Source organism: Rhinatrema bivittatum, chromosome 2, assembly GCF_901001135.1.
Source record: "Rhinatrema bivittatum chromosome 2, aRhiBiv1.1, whole genome shotgun sequence".
NCBI classification, from domain to species: Eukaryota; Metazoa; Chordata; class Amphibia; order Gymnophiona; family Rhinatrematidae; genus Rhinatrema; species Rhinatrema bivittatum.
In genome coordinates this window covers 527,677,233-527,697,647 of record NC_042616.1, presented here as the reverse complement: position 1 = coordinate 527,697,647, position 20,415 = coordinate 527,677,233, and the positions used below count along the sequence as shown (strand labels likewise).

Sequence of the window (20,415 nt, the reverse complement as noted above, 5' to 3'; positions counted from 1 at the left end):
ATATCCCAACAATCATAACGTGCTGTAACATTTATTTGAAAAATATGTGTACAAAACTTAACACATCTTCCTGACAATCTCACCTAACTGACATTCCTGTGTGGGGGCTCAGCCTTTGAGCTACCAACGCCCTCTCCTTTGTCTTTTTCATAATACAAACATGCTTTCAAACTGCAGGTCAACCCACCATACAACAGTACAGTTCTATTTTCTCATCAGGTGTTTTTTTCTTCTCTGGTGCCTTAAATCCCTGCTGTCTTGTTATAGCAGTATTCCTGGTGTTTCTCCATATATGCCACCTACACTGCAAATAACATGCAGGGGAATACACAATTTTAAAATCTAAACTCTGCATCTTGCTAAATGAGCAGCTTTCCCCTTACTCCTGAGGCTGCATTATCCTACTGAGGAAAACCTTACCAGGGACAAGTGGGTAGCAATAAGGTGATCAGGAAAAAATATGCATCTAATTACCTCATTGTCCCCAGGATTTGGGACCAAACTGTGGGGCTAGTGTTATTCCCTCTTGGCTTTGCTGACAGAAATAGAAAGGATACGGTTTCAGAATGTCACTTTGTTCCGTGCGATATTGCAAGAAGGCAACTAGAAACTAGCCCTAGTAGGGTTCTGAAATCCATTACATCCAGTTAAACTTAAATACTATTTCTAGACAAAGGCGGCAGTCAGCCAAGTTTTGGTTTAGCAGTGCTAGTATGCAAAGCAAGAGTAATTCTCTCTGCACTAAACATCTACTTCTGATATTTAAAAAAATAAAATTTCAGTTCTTGTGAACTTTGAAAACCTTATAAACTGTTTCTCTTAGCCAATCCTGACTGTCTTCAGGAAGATATGGCTTATCTTGTGCCAAGTAAGTAACTCATTGCTTCATTTCAGCTGGATTGTACAAAAAGTATAACTAGACATGAAATTCTCTTCACCCCCCAATTCGATCATCAGCTCTTCGAAGTTGGTTTTCTTCAGCTTGAACATAAGACTGAGGAGGCCTGCATGGCAGTAGTAGCTGTGCAAGAATACCAATGCTCAGTCAAGGTTTTTCTGGCCTCAGTTTTTGTCTTATGCCACCAGTTGTCACTCATTTATGTGACTGTCTGCAAAGGATACATTGGTAAGCAACTCAGTTTCCTGTTGTCACTTCACCAGTGGCAAACAAGAATTGATGTGTAAAAAAAAAAATAAAAAATAGTACAAATTTGCTCCTGTCGTGGTACTATCTACTAAGGGGAGAAAAACACACTGCCATAAATGGCATAAAATAACTACATTTTCCTGCAGCCGTACTTGATTACTTATTACTGGTCATTTGATTAGGGATCAGGCAAAATCCAAGTTAATATTCAGATTGTTTGGCTAATATGGTTGACATTAATGTTTTTGTCATGGTGTTCATGGTTAGAGGTTTAGGTTTATCATGGATTTAAAAAAAAAAAAAAAAAGTAGAGACTTCAGTTTTCTAATAAACCTTGCTGTTTAAAATAGCATTTATAGTAGGTTTTAATGCTTTCCATGACTACTTCCAGATTTGTACTGCTTTTCTGTGACTTGATCATGCTGGTGGAAGCAGTCCACTTGTTTTGGGTTGGGTTTTTTTTGCCATAAATTTGAATATCAGGATCATTTTACATCTCCTGTCAGTTATTGTTTTTCACAATTTTGCTATTAAGTTAATGGTTCTACCTTTCTCTTAACCACACACTCCTGTTTACTATAGCAAAATCACAACCTTTTAATCTGATTTGTGAGTACAAGTGTAAATTGCGTCTTTGTTTAAAGTACATGTGTTTTAACTGTTATATCTATCTTTGGGAGAGAATAAACTATTTTGCATATCTACTATTCACTATCCATTCTTTTTCCATGACAGGTTTCTTGATGTCTGTCTTTAGGTATATCCAAATTGCATAATCACTAAATAACAAACATTATCAAATTGGTTGAAAAATACATGTAATATCTAATTTCTTTTGTTTTTTTTTTTTTTGTTAGAGATACAGGACTAAGCCATACTGCTGCAGCCTGTGCAATTTCTCAACAAAGCTGCCTTCTTCATTCAAGAATCATTTGCATCGTTACCATGAGGATGAAGTAGATCAAGAGTTGATGGTTGCTTGCCCAAGCTGTGCGTTTGCTTCCCAGTCCAAAACCGTGGTAAAGCACATGCGGATGTTTCATACGTCTGTCCGGAAAATCCAGCATTATGCAGTGAACAGTTTTGGTGGTACAAGCCAATCCAGGAAGGATACTGTGAAGTTTTCCTGTTTGAAATGTTCTTTCACAGACCCGTTGTACTACAGTATGAAAAGGCACGTGTTAATGACCCATTTTGAAAATTTAATAAGTGCCTATTTTGGTGAGCGGTCAGATAATACAGCTTTTCAGAACAGAAATGAAACTTTGTTTACAAATGAACTGAAGAGCCCACCGTCACACAAGTACTACTGTAAAAAATGCAATGCCTTTGCTAATACCCAGGATGCCTTGGTTTATCACATTTTGACTTCTGAAAAACACAGAGATCTGGAATACGAACTTAGAAGTGCCATTTCTGAATTTAGTAAAACTCATTCTAGGAAAACAGCGCCTTTAAAGCCATCGAACATCGCCCCCAAGACACCTGTAAATAATCACCCAGGACTGGCACCCCCTAGTGCTACAGCAGTCTCCATGCCTTCTCCTCCCCTTATGAATATGTTTTCGATCCCCCACAACAGTCAACATTTAGCAATTGCAAAGCAGTCCCAAGCTGCTCTTCAGAACAATGCCAGAGCAATGCCTGTTACCTCTAATGCATCTGGGAATATTATGCAGACTTCTAGTTCAGTTGCTACCCCACCACACTTGGGTTTTGTACCCAGTACTCTTCCAACAAGTCAGAATATTACATTGCAAACATCACTTTCCCAGTCGGTCTTTGTTTCTCATAGGTTTCCTATTACACAGCCTGTGGGGCCTGGGGTTCTCCCTCCAAATCAGTCAGTACAGCCAGGGCTTTTCCCTCCACCTCAACCAGGGGCTCTTTCTTTTAATCAACCAGTGCAAGCTGGGGTTCTGCCTTTAAATCATACTCTCTCAGCTGGAGGGTTCTCTTTAAATCATCCAATGAGACCTGGGGCCCTTGGTGTGAGCCAGCCTATGGCTCCCGGGGCCCTTGGTGTGAGCCAGCCTATGGCTCCCGGGGCCCTTGGTGTGAGCCAGCCTATGGCACCCGGGGCCCTTGGTGTGAGCCAGCCTATGGCACCCGGGGCCCTTGGTGTGAGCCAGCCTATGGCACCCGGGGCCCTTGGTGTGAGCCAGCCTATGGCTCCTGGGGTTTTCTCTGTAAATCAATCTGTCAGACCTGGGATATTTTCTGCAAATCATGCTGGTTTGTCCCAGAATCCTTTCATGACTGCAGCACCACTACTGAGACAGTTAATTCCAACTGGGAAGCAAGTTAATGGAATACCCACCTATACCCTTGCCCCAGTTTCAGTTACTTTGCCTGTACCACCAGGTGGTGTAGCCAATGTAACAGCACCACAAGTACCTATACAACTCACCCAGTCAAACACAGTTGCACAGATCTCTCACTCTCCAGCTAGTGCACCCTCTCCTCCTGTAATGACGTCCCCCAGGAATGTACTTGACCAGGCTTCCAGACGTGCACCATCAACAAACATACCCGGCAAACAGGCTAAACAGTGGAAGACATGTCCTGTGTGCAATGAGCTGTTTCCTTCCAATGTCTATCAGGTGCATATGGAGGTGGCACATAAGCAACAAGGTGTGTTAAAAGCTAACGAACAGGACCCACAAAAAACGAGAGAGACAGCTGAACCAGAAAAACTTGCAGCACGAACCCCTTTTTTAAGGTGGATAAGAGAGAAGGCTGTCAGGTGCCTCTCCTGCAAATGCTTTTTAACAGAGAGTGACCTTATAAAACATGTAATGATGCACGGTTTAGCTTGCTTGTTCTGTACAGGGACTTTCCACGATCTGGTTAGCTTTGTGGCTCACAATAAGACTATGCACAGTGAAAAGAAGAAATTGCATGTGGATTACATAAAAAAGGGATTTGAACTAACAAACGATGCTAGTGGTAACATATTATTTCCTCACTTTGACTTTAATACAGCATTACCGAAAGAGGAAGTTGGAGAAAAGGAAATCAACTTGGTGGTACTTGCTGGTGCAAACTCAAGGACATTTGTGCCTGTTTACATTAAAGTGCAGCACCAAATTACAGAAAGCAACCAGTGTATCAAGCAAGCATTAAAGTGTCCGTTTTGTTTGTGTACTTTCGCTGGCTCAGAAGTGTACGAAACTCATCTGAAGGATAGGCATCATATCATGCCGACTGTGCATACAATTCTAAAGACGCCAGCTTTCAAATGCATCCATTGTTGTGGGGTGTACACGGGGAATATGACTCTGACGGCCATTGCTGTGCACCTGCTGCGCTGCAGGAGTGCTCCCAAAGACAGTAGTTCAGGTGTGCTGGCTCCACTGGACAAAAGTGGTGAGAGTGGTCAGCCTGTGAATGGGGAGGTGCATGATTCTGCCTCTCTTTCTAATAAGAGGAAATCAGACTCCTCCTCTTCAGGTGTGCCTCTTGCAGGGGACCAAACGGATAAAGGACAAGAACAGCCGTCTAGCTACACGAGTGTGTTTAAAATGTCTGGGAAAGAGCTCATCCCAGTCTCTTCTAAAAGAAAGAAGGTCGAGGCGGTAGCCAAACCCACAGGATTGTCATCGGGAGATGATACAGACTGCATTCTTGCGCTGGATCCAAAACCATACGAGAGAGGCTCTCATGAAAACAGAAAGCATTTTCTGATAGATTATTTTCACAAAAGGCCGTATCCTACTAAGCGAGAGGTAGAATTGTTGTCCTCTCTGATGTGGGTTCAGAAAATTGATGTTGCAGCATTTTTTGGAAAAAAACAAAACTCATGCCTAAGGGCTATCAAAACTCGCAAACATTGTGTGCTTTTGGGCTTTAAGATGTCAGAACTTAAAAATGTCAAGCATAGCTTAAGTGTATAAATGGAATAAACCAGGGAAAAACGTAGGAAGGCTATTTTAAGTAATATGTGGGGGGAGGGGGATCATACAAGGTTAAGAATTTAGCGGCCTCTTACAATGGTTCACTTTTTTTTTCAGTTTGCAAAACATGACATACTTATGGGTTGCAGTAGACAAATAGCCTCAGTTTTGTCTGTGATGCCCCCAAATGGCCACAGTCTGTGGGGGGGGGGGGTCTTTCATAGTATGTGTATCTAGTAATCTTTTATGGAATTTGTATAGGATTTTTTGGGGGGAGATTTTTTGTAGATTTTTCATGAGGAAAGTATCCCTCATTGATTTACATTGTTATGCAGATATCTTGCAATATTTACACTTAAGTTCTTTACTCAAAGAAACAAGTGTCCCTTTTCAATGAAGCTGGTCATGATATTTGAAAGACAGAGGGGATTCCAACTAGCAGCAGATGAATGGTGACTTGGGAAGGTCTGGAGTTCTGTCCTGTCTTAACCAGACAATTTATTAAAACTTCTCTTACCTCTGATTTCAGATGTTCAGTCCTTTCCTTCCCTCTATACCACTTTTTTCTCCGCCTTCTAAAACAGAGCAGAGCTTTTTTTTTTTTTTTTTTTTTAATTTCATTTTTCTCACTAGTAACAATAGCTTGCTTTACACAGAGGCAAACAAATGCAAGGTATCAAACTGGTGGTACACTTCAACTGTGCTTGGCTGTATTTATCCTTGTTTCATTAAATATTCCAAAAAATGTTCTGCCTTTTGAGGCAGTGGCTCTGAAGTTGCCATCTCTGTACCTTTATCAAAACAGACTTGACTAGCTGTGCACTACCATGTCCTAACGTCTCATGACTCATAATTTAATTGCTGTTTAACATTATTCCACAGTGCACGTCATATGTCCAAAATTTGTAAGGTGCATAAACTGTGTTTTTGTTGGACTATTGATGCATACAGTAAATTTTTCCCTTAATTTAAATCTGACCATTTTGGCCATGTCAGATTTTCTTCAGTACATTCGACACTTTCAATACAATGACTGTAAATGTTCCTTCTCACATGTAGAATGCATCCACCTGATATTTGCAAAATTTAACATGAAAATGTTGACTCTCCTACTGTAAATTTGTTTGAACTCCTACAAATTTTATAATTTAAAAAAATGGAATTTTTTTTTATGGGCACCTTTTCCCCTGAAGTTGATCGGCACATGAAAACAATGTTAAAGATTACAATTCTGTGACTTAAGCAAACAGGAAACAAAACTGAGATTTTGTGGAAGTTCTTGGGTAATCTGTGACAGATTTTGTGACCAGAAAGCAACCTGTGATAGCTAACATGGATCCCCGGTTTGAACAGTTTAAACTTTGTGAGCAAAGTGGTAGCCCCTGAAGACAATTTTTAAAAAAATATTCTAATTTGGACAATGCTAGTCAATCAATATAAGCATCTAGTTAATATAAATCTTAAACCATTTTATACAAGTGGTACCAGATACTGTTTTTATATATTCTATATAATTTATTAATGGCTTGGGAGATCAGGAAGTTCTGCTTAGTTATAGTTCTTGCTTTGTATATGTGTGCAAACAAAAGCCTGTATGGCTCTCTTGGCATTTTCCTTTAATGTACACTATCCAGTGAAAGGAGTGTTAACCATTTTATCTATTTGGACTTTGATTTTCATAGTTTCCAATAAACAAATATTTTAATGACTATTTTGTTGACATAATTATTTAAAGCCCTGTCCCTTAATCTGAATTAAAACTGTGAAACATGGAGTTCACTTTTTGACTTAGTCTTTAGACTTAATGAACTTTACTTATAAATTGCCATGTAAGGTGAGAATCTCTCCTGCTTGTTACGTTCTTTAAACTTAAGAATGGTAAACAGGTGTGTGTGAATTTTTTTTTGTTTCTGCATTAAATTACAAAACTAGGTACAAGATTGACTTGATACTATCACAAGACTTCTAGACAACCCCGTTTGATTTATATGTGCATTTTTCTAAATCCCAGGAAAACTCATGCCATCATTTTGATTTTTCTCGTTGCCCTGTAATGAAATGTCATTTGCACTTTACACTTTCATTTTTTAAAAATAAATTTCCAGGAAATTTGATAGAAAATCTTATATATTGATCCCTTTTACATATAAAACCAGTAGACATATTCAGTGTACTGTTACACTTTAATGCTCATACTGCAAAGTAAAAGCAGTAAAGATATCCAGATTTAAGAGGATTTTATTTACTGTCCTTAAACTTTAGAACTAGAGTAATGTTTGTCAACCTTATGTACACAGAGCCTCATCTGCCAACTTACCTCTGATTTTCAAATTAACATTGCTCTTCTCAGAGGACAAGCAAGATGGTAGTCCTTGCATATGGGTGACATTAGATGGAGCCCCAATGCAGAAAACTTGTCAGTTTCTAGAACTTTGACTAGGCACACTGATAATGCCCTATACCCCGCGTCCTCGCGGGGTCCCTACAGTCTTTTTCCCACTCATTTTGACTGTTTTTGGCCTTGTGGAAAACTTTTCCTTCTCATGAGTTTTTTTTTTTCTGTGCTATTTTGTCACTTGGTTCCTCTCAGTGCCTTTCCTGCTTCTAGTCGGGGTTTTCAGCCATTCTGATAAGTTTTCCATTCGTGGTCAATTCTCCATGGCAGCGGTACATTGGTGCCTGCTGGCCATCAGTGCCCCATTACTTTCTGTTCGTGCCACTTTTGTTGCATCCAACATGGCCCCATCCAGTTTTTGGCAATGCACCTGGTACCAGAGGACCATGTCCATCACTGATCTGCATGAGATGTGACCTCTGCCTAGAGGCATGGCATGACTTCTGGGGTTGCTGTTTATGCTCCCAGATGACCCTGAAAGGATGTCTGCTTCGACTCGATAAGATAGAGCAACTTGTCGGGTCGAAGTCTGAGGCATTGGCGCCATCGGCATAGATGGACACTGAGTCATCGATAGCGGTGGGACCGTCTGTTCTGTCGATGCCATTGATGAATGGGGTGCTAGAGACAGACCACTGTCTATCTCCTCCAAGCTGAGGATGTCTGGTTCTTGTCATTGGCCTTTGCACCGGGGAAGGACCAGGGCTGAGTATTGAGGAAAGCTGAAGCATCGGCACCGGTCCCCATCTATGCACGGTGCCAGACACAGGGATGCACCAGCTCATGCCACGATGACCCCAAAGCGACCCTGCAGTGCGGAGTGCCAGTCCTCCATTAGTGCTTGGGGGTCTGTGACTGTCTTCACCAGTCCTGATGCCAGTCACTGATCCACCTCGAGGGTCCAAAAAGGATCTGGCCACCCCTCCTTTCCTCCCAGTCTGTTGGCATCCGCAACGTTTGAGGAGGAACTGAAGCACAAAGTCCAGCTAGCAGTGGACCGGGCACTGCAGGGCTTCAGTCCTGTGGTATAGACAGCACCGGACCCAGTGCCGCCCGTTCTCGTACCATTTCTGAGAAGCTCAGTGTGCTCATTGGTGCGTTACCAATTCAGCTGCTGTTGGTTCCTGGGACAGCTTCAGTGCCCAGTGGGGCACCAAGACCTCCCCCTGCCGATACGGTAGTCATCGCTGGTTTCTCTGAGAAAGCTCCAATGAGGCTAGAGGAGATGCCAAGGCCTGCCACTCCCCATCCAGTTTTACCGGTGCCTGCAACTCTGGATGAAAGCTGAGCAACTACAGCCCCATCCCCTGTTGCTTACAGTGAGGATGAGGATTCCTATGACCTTTGGGGGGATGATGCTTCAGAGTCCTGTTCAGAAGGTCTATCAGACCCTTCTCCAAAGGAGTGAAGGAGGACTCTGCCTGAGGTCTTGACGTTCGCAGGGTTTGTGAGAGTGGGACAGAGGCCATCCCATTTCTGTTAATGGAGGATGCCAGGCACAAAATGCTTTGAGATCCTCCCGTTCATGGAGCTTCCTAAAGTGATTGTGGTGATCCTAGTGAATGAGATCTTTAAGGAACTGCTTCTGATGGTATGGAAAACACCCCCTGACAGTACCTCCTGTTAATAAGAAGGCAGACGGGGTCTACCTTGTCCAGAAGTCTGCCGAATTTGAGCGTCAGCTGCCCCACCAGTTGGTGGTGGTTGAATCCACCCTCGAGGGCCAAACGCTTTTGGACTCATTCTTCGGCACCCCCAGGGGAAGGACCATAGAGTGATGGACATTCTCTCGAGAAGAAGGTATTTCAAGATGCCATACTCATTGCTGCCTATGAGCCAGTACTCTGGACATCTGGAAGCAGGTACAGGATGTGGCTGAGCAGCTACCTCAACAGAAGCAAGACACCGAGCCTGGATTGTGGAATACAGGTACTAGTGACCTACGATGTTCTTGAGACTGCATCAAGAGAGTCTGCAGCAGGAATTGGTGCCCACAGAATGGCATGGCTTCAGGCCTTGGATCTCCGAGGTAAAGGAAGGACTCGCTGACATGCTATGTACTGGGGAGAATCTCTTCGGAGATAGTGAGGGACACTGTGGCTCAACTTTGCGACCACCATGAATCCCTCCAACAACTGTCATCACTCCAGACCCGGCCTCCTAGTATAATCTCAGACCAGTAGGTTTTTTCCATCATCTGTCAAGGGTACCAATTGAATCTATTGAGTGTCTGGCCAAATTGCCCTCTTTGCCTGTTTTGGGGGCCAGTAACACATCAGGAAGTACTACTAGCAGAGCTCTCCTCCCTCTTAATGACCAGGGCGGACAAGCCCATACCACTAGGGCAAAGAGGGCAGGGATTCTACTCCAGGTACTTCTTGATTCCAAAGAGAACAGGAGGGCTCCATGCCAACTTAGACCTGAGGGCCTTGAACATTTTTCTAAAAAAAAAAAAGAAAAATTCAGGATGGTTTCCCTGGGCACCTTGATCCCCCTTTTACAAAAATGGGACTGGCTGTGCTTTCTTGGTCTAAAGGATGCATACACTCATATCGAGATCTTCCCCAGGAAAAGGAAGTATCTCTAATTTGTGGGAAAATAGCACTTCCAGTAACGGGTGTTGCCATTCAGGTTAATATCAGTCCCAAAGGTCTTCACAAAATGCATGGCTGTGGTGGCGCACATCTGCAGGCTAGGAGTGTGTGTTCCTTTATCTGGATGATTGGCTGGTCAAGAGCACATCTCAGGCAGTGGCTACAAAGTCCATGAGCTTGACCATCCAGGTGTTGGAGTCACTAGAGTTTGTTCTCAGCTACCCAAAGTCCCATCACTTCATTTGGACTTATAGGAGCCCTGCTAGACAAGGCTCAGGCCATGGCCTTCCTGACTTGCCAGAGGTCTATCACCTTGTCAACCATCATGGTAAAGATTCAGCAGAGCCAGTAGGTGTTAGCTTGGCCCATGTTGAGGCTGTTGGGCCAAATGGCTACAACCGTCCATGTCGCTCTCTTGGCATGTTTACACATGCGCAGAGCCCAGTGGACCCTGAGGTCACATTGATGTCAGGCCACTCTGAGCCTCCAGGATTGCTTCAGCATCACCCCGTCTCTCTGGGACTCATTGTCCTGATTTGCGGGTACTTTCAAATCTGGAATGGGGGATCTCTTTTCGAAGTTTCCATACCAAAATTGTTCTAACCACGGATGCATCCACCCTGGGGTGGGGAGCTCGTGTAGATGGACTCAGCACCCAGGGTCTCTGGTCCGCCCTGGAACACTTGTCAAATCAACTTCCTGGAGCTTCGGTTGATAGGTATGCACTATGGGCTTTCAGAGATCGGTTGTCCAACAAAGTTGTCCTGATCCAAACCAACAACCAAGTAGCCATGTGGTATGTCAACAAGCAGGGAGGCTTGGGATCGTATCACCTGTGTTGGGAAGCTGTCCATATTTGGCCATGGGCCCTGTCCCACAGGATGGTGCTCAGGGCCATGAATGTGGTAGCGAACAGTCTAAGTTGAGCCTTCAGACCCCATGAGTGGTACCTGGACCATGTGGTAGCGAATCGGATATTCTACCCTTGGAGGAGCCGGATGTAAATCTGTTCATGTCCCCTTGTAACAGAAAGTTGCCTCATTTCTGCATCCTGTACACGTCAGCTGGCAAACCAGCCTCTGATGCCTTTGCCTGTCATTGGGGCAAGGGTCTTCTGTATGCGTATCCTCAGATTCCCTTAGTGGTGAAGATTCTTGAAGCTTTGTGAGGACAGGGGGACTATGATCTTCACAGCCCCTCATTGGCCAAGATAGGTCTGGTTTCCACTCCTGCAGGAGTTCATCTGGAGACAGTTAAGTCTTGGGACTTAACCAGATCTCATCCCGCAAGATCAAGGCAGGCTGCAGCATCACTGCCTCCAGGCCCTGTCACTCACTGCCTGGATGCTGAGAGGTTAATCCTGCAGCTGCTTGATCTTTCAGAGGATGTTTTTCAAGTCCTGGTGGCTTTCTAGCAAGCCTTCCACTAGAAAGTCCTATGGACTGAAGTGGAGCAGGTTTTCTGTGTGGTGTGAGCAGAAGGCCCTAGATTCGTTCTCCTGCCCTACACACAAACTGCTTGATTACCTTCACCTATCGGCAGCTGGCTTAAAGACCAACTCTGTTAAGAGAGAAGCCTCCTGTAAGGTCTCTTGCAGTGTATTGGGTCCTCTGTGGTTTTAGCTCAACTGATGACAGCTCCTTTTGAGCAGTTGCACACCTGTTACCTGAAGTACCTGACCTGGAAGGCCATATGTTTGGTGTCTGTCACCTCAGTGCACAGGGTCAGCAGGCTCCAGGCCTTAGTGACTTATCCAACGTACACTGTTTTATCATGACAGGGTGGTCTTGTGTATGCATCCTAAGTTCCTGCCAAAGGTAGTGATGGACTTCCATCTTAACCTGTCTGCCATCCTACCAACATTCTTTCCCAGGCTCCATTCGCACCAAGGTGAATGGACACTGCAGAGTGTAGCCTACAAGTGAGTCTTATTCTTCTGTTACAGACAGAAGCCCATAGACAGTCCATCCAACTTTTTATTTCTTTTGTTAAGACTAGTTGGGCGTTGCTGTTGCCAAATACACTGACCAGTTGCCCAGGCAGGACTACATCTTGGGGGTCATCTCAAGGCTCATTCTGTCAGAGCCATGGCAGCGTCAGTGGCCCTCTCATGAGCAGCTCCCATGGAGATCTGCAAAGCTGTAACGTGGTGTTCTCTCCACACATTCATATCTGGATAGGGATGGCCGGTTCAAGCAGTCTGACCTTCGGAACCTGTTTTAGGTGTAGAACCCAATTCTACCCACCTAGGGCCAATTATTTGGGTTTAGGCTGTCTCCCCCCTTCTGTTACCAATAGCACAGTTGTGTCCGTTGGCACTTGGTTAGGTTTCGGTTGGTCCCCTTTTGTGTTGGAGAGCAGCTTGTAGATAGGGATTTACCCATGTGTGAGGACTACTGCTGCTGTTTTTTATTGGTTTGTCTTGCCAGTTGGAAGACTTTTTTATTTAAAATATTTATAACTTGCTCTCTGCTTAAGGTGAGGAACAGATTCAACATACATAACCACAGGAAGAAAAAACAAATCTAACAAGACTTGAGATGCTATCCCTTGATGAAGATGGAAATAACTAACTAAATGTGAATGTGAGCAAAAAGGTATTCGGCAGATGCCTTGAGCTAATCATCCAAAACAGGAGTTACCACTAGAGGAGGGAGGGCAGGCAAATTTGGAGTCTGAGGACTCATTTCCTCTTCCCATGACAGCACAGCAAACGGCAGAGGAGAAACCTTTGCTAGTACATAGCACTGCTTCCCTATACTGGGCATATTAACACTTATCCCCCTCTTACGGGGGGGGGGGAGAGAAATGAAGTGGGATCCAGGATCTCTTGGCTGTGTGGAGTAGTGCATTCTTGTGGGGATCCCTGTTCTTGCCATCTCTTCATCTGAGAATTACTGAAGGTAGAGTATTTTAAAAGTCCTAGATGTAGTTTCATTAGTGCTGTCGATCACCAGGAAAATATTGAACATGCTTAATATACATATATTAAAGCTTTAGTGCTATATGCGTGCCTTCAAATCTTTATATTTAAGTGTTTTATATGCCATCATTCCATGTGAAAATCACTAGTTCATAACAGTATACAGGATTGACACAAATGATGAAATAAATTATATATAGGTTAGGCGCTCATAGGGAAAATGATGGTATACTGAGGTAGGTAGTATAATAGGTAAACATTCAGAGGCAAGGGTGCACTTCAGACACACTAAAGGAGAACATAACTGGATTTTAGGGGGAAAAGAGTGTGGGGGTATTCAGGTCATATTTAGGTTGTTAAGGCAAACTGGAGGTTTCAGACAGACATTTCTGAACAGCCAAGTTTTCGGCTTTTTCTTAAATTTCTTATTGTCTGATACTGTTCGAAGGTCCTCTGGCATGGCATTCCATAGCTTTGGGCCAGCAATTGAAATCGCTCTGTCTCGTTTGTGTTATATGATTGTTCTTATGGTCCGGATTTCAAGAAGGCCTTTGTTTTGGGATCTGAGTGTTCGTGGGGAATATGTGGTTTATGTGGGAATATGTGGTTTAAATGTTCCCATCACATTGTTTGGATTAATGACTGTACAGGGAGCCAATGCAATGCTATCAGAGTGGTGGCTATGTGATTGTATTTCTTTTTACCGGACATTAATCTAGCTGCAGCATTTTGTAGTAGTTGTAGTGGTTTTAAGTGACTAGCAGGAAGTCAAAGTAGTAGGGATTTACAGTAATCAAGGTTTGAGAATATTAGAGATTTGTAATACTGTTCTGAAATCTGCTGTGTTTAGTAGAGGTTTCAATCTGCTCAGGATTTGCAGAGTGTAGAAACCAGATTTGATCAGTTTGCTAATGTGGGCTTTCATCGTTAGGTTTTCATTGATTTGTACTCCCAGATTTCCCAATTGAGTTGCTGGGGATAATTGGTAATTTCCAAGATCTATACCTGGTGGAATAGATTTTAGTGGGTTTCTGTTCAGCCAAATTGTTTTTTTTAGGGTTCATCAAGAGTTTGTGCAAGTTTTTCTTTTATTGTGACCGTATATTCAGAAATAAGTGCTGTTTTTTTTCCAAATGATTTTGATAGAGGGATATAGAATTGCAGATTGTCGGAATATAGAAAAGTTTAATCCTAAATCTGTTAGTAATTTGCACAGGGGCAGCATGAAGATGTTAATTGTTGCAGATAGCGCTGATCCTTGCAGGACACCTGTTGTGCATCGGAATGTATCAGATAAGTTATTGTCAAGTTTTACTTGGAAAGATGTTTGCAAGGAATGAGGTAAACCAACTTAGTATGTTTCTATCAATCCCTATGTTTCTCAGCCGAAGGCAAAGCAGGTCAGGTCATGGTCAGCAGTGTCAAAGGCTGCTGTTAAATCGACCAGCACTAGGCAGTATGATTCATTAGTTGAAGCCCCGTAAAATAGGGTCTGTTAAGGATTGTAGAAGTTTCTTGACCAATTTTTCCGGAATCCAGATAGGTTAGGATATAGGGTCTTTTTATCCTCTAGATGAGACTCTAATTGGGTAAGAACTGCTTTTTCAAGAATTTTTGCAAGAAAGGTTAGGTTGGAGATAGGTTGTTACCTAATTGTCATATTTTTTAAAATTGGTTTTATAACTGCTGGTTTTAGACCTTGGGGCAAAAAACCTGCAAGAGCAAGGTTGACTAGCATGATTGTAGGGGGGTTATGGTTCAGTTTACTTGTTTAAGCAAGGAGGCAGGTATCAGGTCAAGTGGATGAGTAGCTGGTTTTAGTTACGATTTTGCTTATCTCCAGTTTTGAGACTGTCAAATGAACATTTATAAGCGCATTAAAGTTATTTGAAGTGTTGTGTTGGTATAGGTGACTTGCTGGTTCAGCCTCAGGATTTTTTCTTTTACTGCTGTTTTGTAGTTATTACATGAAGTTTTTGTGAAGTTCGTTAGGAGTGAAGAAGGGTCTTTTATTAGACTCTTAACTGTCTCAAACAGAAGTTTTGAGTTGAAAACACCATATGTTTGTTTTGCATAAGTCTTTTTTAGATTTATTCGTTAGTGTTCTGTAATGGGAAAGTCATGATTTGTATCTTAGTGATTCATCTGAAGGGTTTTTTGACAGTTTTTCAAGTTTTCTTATGTGTGCTTTTTGATTCTTTCACTTCATTATACCAGAGGTTCAATTTCCTGAGATTGTCATTTTTATTCTTGTGGTTTTGGTTTGGATTGGTCTATTCTTCTTGATCATTTTTTCCCACAAATCAAATGCTTCATCACACCTGTTTGTTTAGCTTGATTTTGTGCTCTAATGCATTTGTTTTTGTTAATTTTCCATCTGAATGTTTGAGAGGTTTTGCTTTCTAAGTTTTTCTCTAAATGTTTTTTTGTATTTTAGATCTGCATTGATTAGATGTTGGTCAAACCAAGGTATTACTTTAGTGTTTAGTATTTATGCTGTAGTTGTCAGGATTAGCGAATATTAGACTGAGGGTATTGCCTGCTTTGTGGGTGGTGTCATAGATGTGTTGAGTCCATTGCTTCTAGGAACATTTTGCTAGAGATGGATCTAGGAGAATCATTTACATGTAGATTAGTCTCTTAATATTATTGACTCTGGGGAATTTTTTTGTGAAAAGTTTGATTAGGGGTGAGCAGTCTTTTTGGAGTAGGCCGGGAGGGCAGTATAGCAGTCTATTTGTTTTTGATTTTAAAATGGCAAATTAGTAAGGAGGGTAGATTTCGGTTCTCTTTAGTGTTAGAGTTCCTTTTTGCACATTAGTAGGCCTCCACCTTTTCTTTTTTGTCGTGGTGTGTGGAATGGATTGTAATTTGGATGAGATAATTGGTTTAATAGAACATTGTCCTTGTCATTTAGCCAGGTTTCAGTTATGCAGAATATTGGTGGTTGTTCATTAGTCATTGAGTGGGATTTTCCTTGAAATTGATTGTGCATTCTGTAGTAGTAGGGAGATCATTAGGCATGTTTTGGTGTTTGTGTATTGTAAAGTTTTATTAGTCTTGTTTGGGTTTTTGTTCATTCGGTCACCATTTTTTCCCTTACCTGTTTGATGTATACTGATTTTTATGTTTCAAATCTATTAAGAATATACACAAGAAATAAAACATAAAAAAAAAGGCAAGGCATTGGTATGCTCTTCCCAAGGCCCGCACTTTACAACTGTGTATAAACCCATGGTAGGAATACCCCAACCCCTTCCCCTATCTGCAAAACCTGTGAGCATCCCAAGAAGATTAAACATCATGTGGAGGAACATTATAATCATTAAGCACTAGGCTTCTAGCATGAGGAGATAAGGATTGTAAATAAGACTCCCACACTAATGTATTCTAACTTTTAATTCCATGTTTGATTGTGATATGGTGGCTCTAAAGGCATAAGTGGTGTTCTCATGTGATCCTTCAGCGGTGTCTTCAGGTGGAGAAGCCCTCGAGTGGTTCTCAAGCGATACCTTCAAGGGTTGAAGTCCTCAGGTGGTGGCTAAGCAGACCTTTTGGTTTCACACTTTTTCCGGAGCTGGCCTTACACCAGTGTTCCGCATGTTCGTTCACCCACTGTAATATGGGGCGCATAGAGGGGCGGTTGGCACAGCAGCTGCCTTGGGGTTGGGGGGGGGGGGGTGCCCTAGTGCCGAGAAGAGTAATGCTTAGAGGTCACAACCTCAAAACAGTAAGTTCATAACTTATTACTTGCCTCTGAAAAATTAGAACCCTACCCCACATGCTTAGAAGACCTTGGCGGAGTAAGTTACAAGAAAAGGCTGGCAAAGTGTGGTTGACTTTGTTTTATTTTTGGTTTTATATTTAGGATGGCGATGATGGCGCTTTGATCTTTAATTACCAAACCATTCTATAGCTTTCAAAATAGCCAAATCATGCAAATTAACACACAGGCCGATACAGTACAGTGCGCTCCGGAGGGCACTATTAACCTGCCCTTGGACGCGCGTTTTCCCTTACCCCTTATTCAGTAAGGGGCGGAAAACACGCGTCCAACCCGCAGCACCTAATAGCGCCCTCAACGTGCAAATGTCCCTAGCGCCTCCTTTTTGCCCTTTTCTACCGCACCACCTAATTTAAATACAGAATCGTGCGCAGAGGCGAGTGGCGTGTGCGCTCGCCGGGAGAGCGGGCGTTCATCCGCTCTCCCGCGGACTTTACTGAATCGGCCCGTAAGTTTGAATCAAATGTGTGTATACATCTTGTAAATATGGAAATCTGAACAGCTAGCCTGGTTGTAGGCATTTGAGTACAGATTGCCATCCTTGCTCTATGGACTTACAGTAAGGAGGTATTCTGGAATGGAAGGCACATTGTTGCTTCTTGGTGTTAACAGGATAGATGTATTAAGATTTTTTTTTTTCCCATGCACTAAAGGGATTTTCCTACTTTGTTAAAGCCCCGAAAGCATGAGCAACTGTTAGTATATCAGGCTCATATTGAAGTGCAGAGCAGTTATGATACCATCTGCTGCAGGGGTGGAAGGGTAGGGAGAATGCTTATGAAGGTCAAAGGAATTAGAATTAGATGGGAATGTGATCAAGCTAATAGGAAAAAAAGGCTGCTTTTTTTTTTTTCTCTTAAGACCTTGTCAATGGTAAAGATTGGTGGCAAAAAAAGGGGGAAATATTACATAGCCTACTGATTAGAGCAGCAGGCTGAGAACCAGGGAAGCCAGGGTTCAAATCCCAATGATTCTCTTTATTATTTTGGGTAAATCATTTCACTGTTTCCTCAGGTACAAATATACAGGCCGATACAGTACAGTGCATTCCGACGGAGCACGCTGTTAGCCTGCTATTGAATGCGCGTTTTCCCTTACCCCTTATTCAGTAAGGGGAGGAAAACACGCGTCCAACCCGCGGCACCTAATAGCGCCCTCAACATGCAAATGCATGTTGATGGCCCTATTAGGTATGCGCGCGGGATACAGAAAGTAAAATGTGCAGCCAAGCCGGACATTTTACTTTCAGAAATGCACTAATTCAGGACCAGTGAATTATGCTCCCATGCCAGCAGATGGAGACTGAGCAAGCTGACGTTATAGTGTGTGTGTGTATGTATGTATGTATGTGTATGTATGTATATATGTGTGTGTGTGTATTTATGTATGTGTATTTATGTATATATGTATAACGTCAGCTTGCTCAGTCTCCATCTGCTGGCATGGGAGCATTATTCACTGGTCCTGAGTCCCATCTGTCTACATGCTAGGAAATACAAATCTGAGCTAAAAAAAAGAGAGTGCTATATGGTGGCTGCAAGGCATATTGAGAAACAAAAGCCCCACTCTCCTGCGGTGATACATAAAGGTGTACCTTCCCCAGTTAAGAATTCCTGAGGTGATTTCCGTGGTCCCTCAGAGGTATGCCTTAATCCAGTAGCCAGTTCCCAGCATGGACTTACCTGCTTGTACAGGTGAAAGTGGATGCAGAAAGCAGAGCGCAGCAGTGATGGCAGATGCCCTCTCCCCCGCAGCTGGAGACTTTCTGTACTAAGCTGGTAAGCGCTAAGCTCGGTAAGTTTAAAAAAAAAATTTGCTTAGAGACTGGGTTTTTAGGCCTTCCTTAGGTTTCCATGTTTGTACTGTTCCGACGTTTTCGCTCCCATTGGGGTTAGGGGAACTGGGCAGCCTGGAGGATTGAGCGGCCTAGGTGGGCTAGGCCCCGTGGTAGGCTTTTCTTGGCATGCCGTGTGATGGGTTTGGGTTTTTTTGCGTGTTCTTGTGCATGCTTTACTGCCCTCTATGGGACGTCAGTGTGCGCAATGCGGCTCTGCACACACGTTGTGTGCACCGTGCTAGGTGTGACTTTTGCGCACATAACTCTTTTGAACATGGCGATACACTTCGGCGCACACTAGTAGTGCGTGTGCCTTGCCGTGCTTATTGCTGGAGTGCCTATAATTTGTGTGCGCAAATTTAAGTGCAAGCCATTTGAATGCAGAGTTACCGCCACACATGGCGCTGGTAAACAAGAAACCTAAATGCCTTTCTTTGATTCTCAGCCTGACCTGTCAACCATCGTGTTCGGATGCTCATGGAGAGTTGTCTTTCTTGGATTTTGCTAAGCCTGGATCCTTTCATTCTGAAGATGGACTGGTTACAGTTTTGGCTAGAAGTGTGCCAGATCTTGGTACTCTCTCTTGACTGGCTCCTCCACAGGAGATGGGAATTCAGTTGGGCCTGCTCCAGTACTTTCTCTGCTTGGTCTGGATCTAGCTGCTTTTTCTTGGGTGGAGTGTTTGGGGTTGGGTTTTTTTTTTTTTTTTTTTTTTTTAAGGCTTACAAGCCTTTGTTCAGGCGCAGTCTTCCACTTTGCCTGGTTGGACCCTTAGCCGGTGGGCCCTCCCTTTTCCAATCCTATTAAGTGCTGTGGCACGCCTCTGTTTACCACAGGTGTCCCTGGTGGGGACCCAGATAGCATGGATGAGGCTGATCCTGATTCCTTGGAAGATGGTGAAATTCCTCCTGGTTTGTAGCCATATCGAACCATGTTACTGTGCTTTCATAGAGACGAACTACCGGCCCTGATTTGCCAGACATTGAAGGTGCTGGGGCAGATTGTCAACCGAAGAAAACATGGAACCCGCAGTCTCAGGATTTTTTGGTTTGGCTCCTCTTGCCAATGGAAATCTGCTCTTTCTTCCAGTGGTGGTTGCAGGAGACTCATCTGCGAAAGGAAGTTTCCTTGTCCTCCCCTAACTGGTTGGTGCTCACAATAGATGCAAGTGTTCGGGGTTGGGGAGCTCACTGTCTGGAACTGACTGCCCAGGGTTGTTGGATGGCCAAAGAGGCTCTCCGGAACATCAATCGCCTGGAAGCCCGGGTGGTCAGGATGGCATGCTTTGCAGTTCAGCCACAGATTACCTAGGATGAGCGGTTCGCGTGAGGTTGGACAACGCAGCGACAGTGACCTACATCAATCGCCAGGGAGGAACTAAGAGTTGGCAAGTGTCACAGGAAATGGATCAACTTATGGAATGGGCAGAAGGACATCTTCAGATGATCTCTGCCTCTCCCATCGCAGGAAAAGTCAACGTACAAGCAGATTTTCTCAGCAGGGAGAATCTGGATCCCGGAGAATGGGTTTTGACCATCTAGGCATTTCAGCTGATAGTGGATCGCGGGGGCCTTCCATCCCTAGACCTGTTGGTGACTTCTCACAATGCGAAGGTTCTTAGATTCTTCAGTCACAGGAGAGATCCATGGTCCCTGGGAATCAATTCTCTCATACAGGTCTGGCTGGAAGACTAGTTTAGTTTTATGCCTTTCCTCCGTGGCCCTTACTGGGCAGGGTCAATTAGCAGAATCAAAATCTACAGGGAGCTAGTATTCCTGGTGGCTCCAGATTGGCTCAGGGGTCTGTGGTTTGTAGGTTTGCGAATACTCCTGCTGGAGG

General features: G+C 43.4%; 1 protein-coding gene across 2 annotated transcripts in view; it reads left to right on the top strand.

The window, feature by feature from the left end:
- The window catches only part of ADNP2 (ADNP homeobox 2), a 104,626-nt gene extending 97,872 nt beyond the window's left edge, over positions 1–6,754 (top strand). For both annotated transcript variants that reach the window (XM_029590799.1, XM_029590800.1), the window contains exon 4: positions 2,005–6,754. In XM_029590799.1, coding sequence (XP_029446659.1) covers positions 2,005–5,043 — 3,039 coding nt within the window. In that variant the 3' untranslated portion in view covers positions 5,044–6,754. The remainder of the gene's footprint in view (positions 1–2,004) is intronic.
- Positions 6,755–20,415: the final 13,661 nt, after the last annotated feature.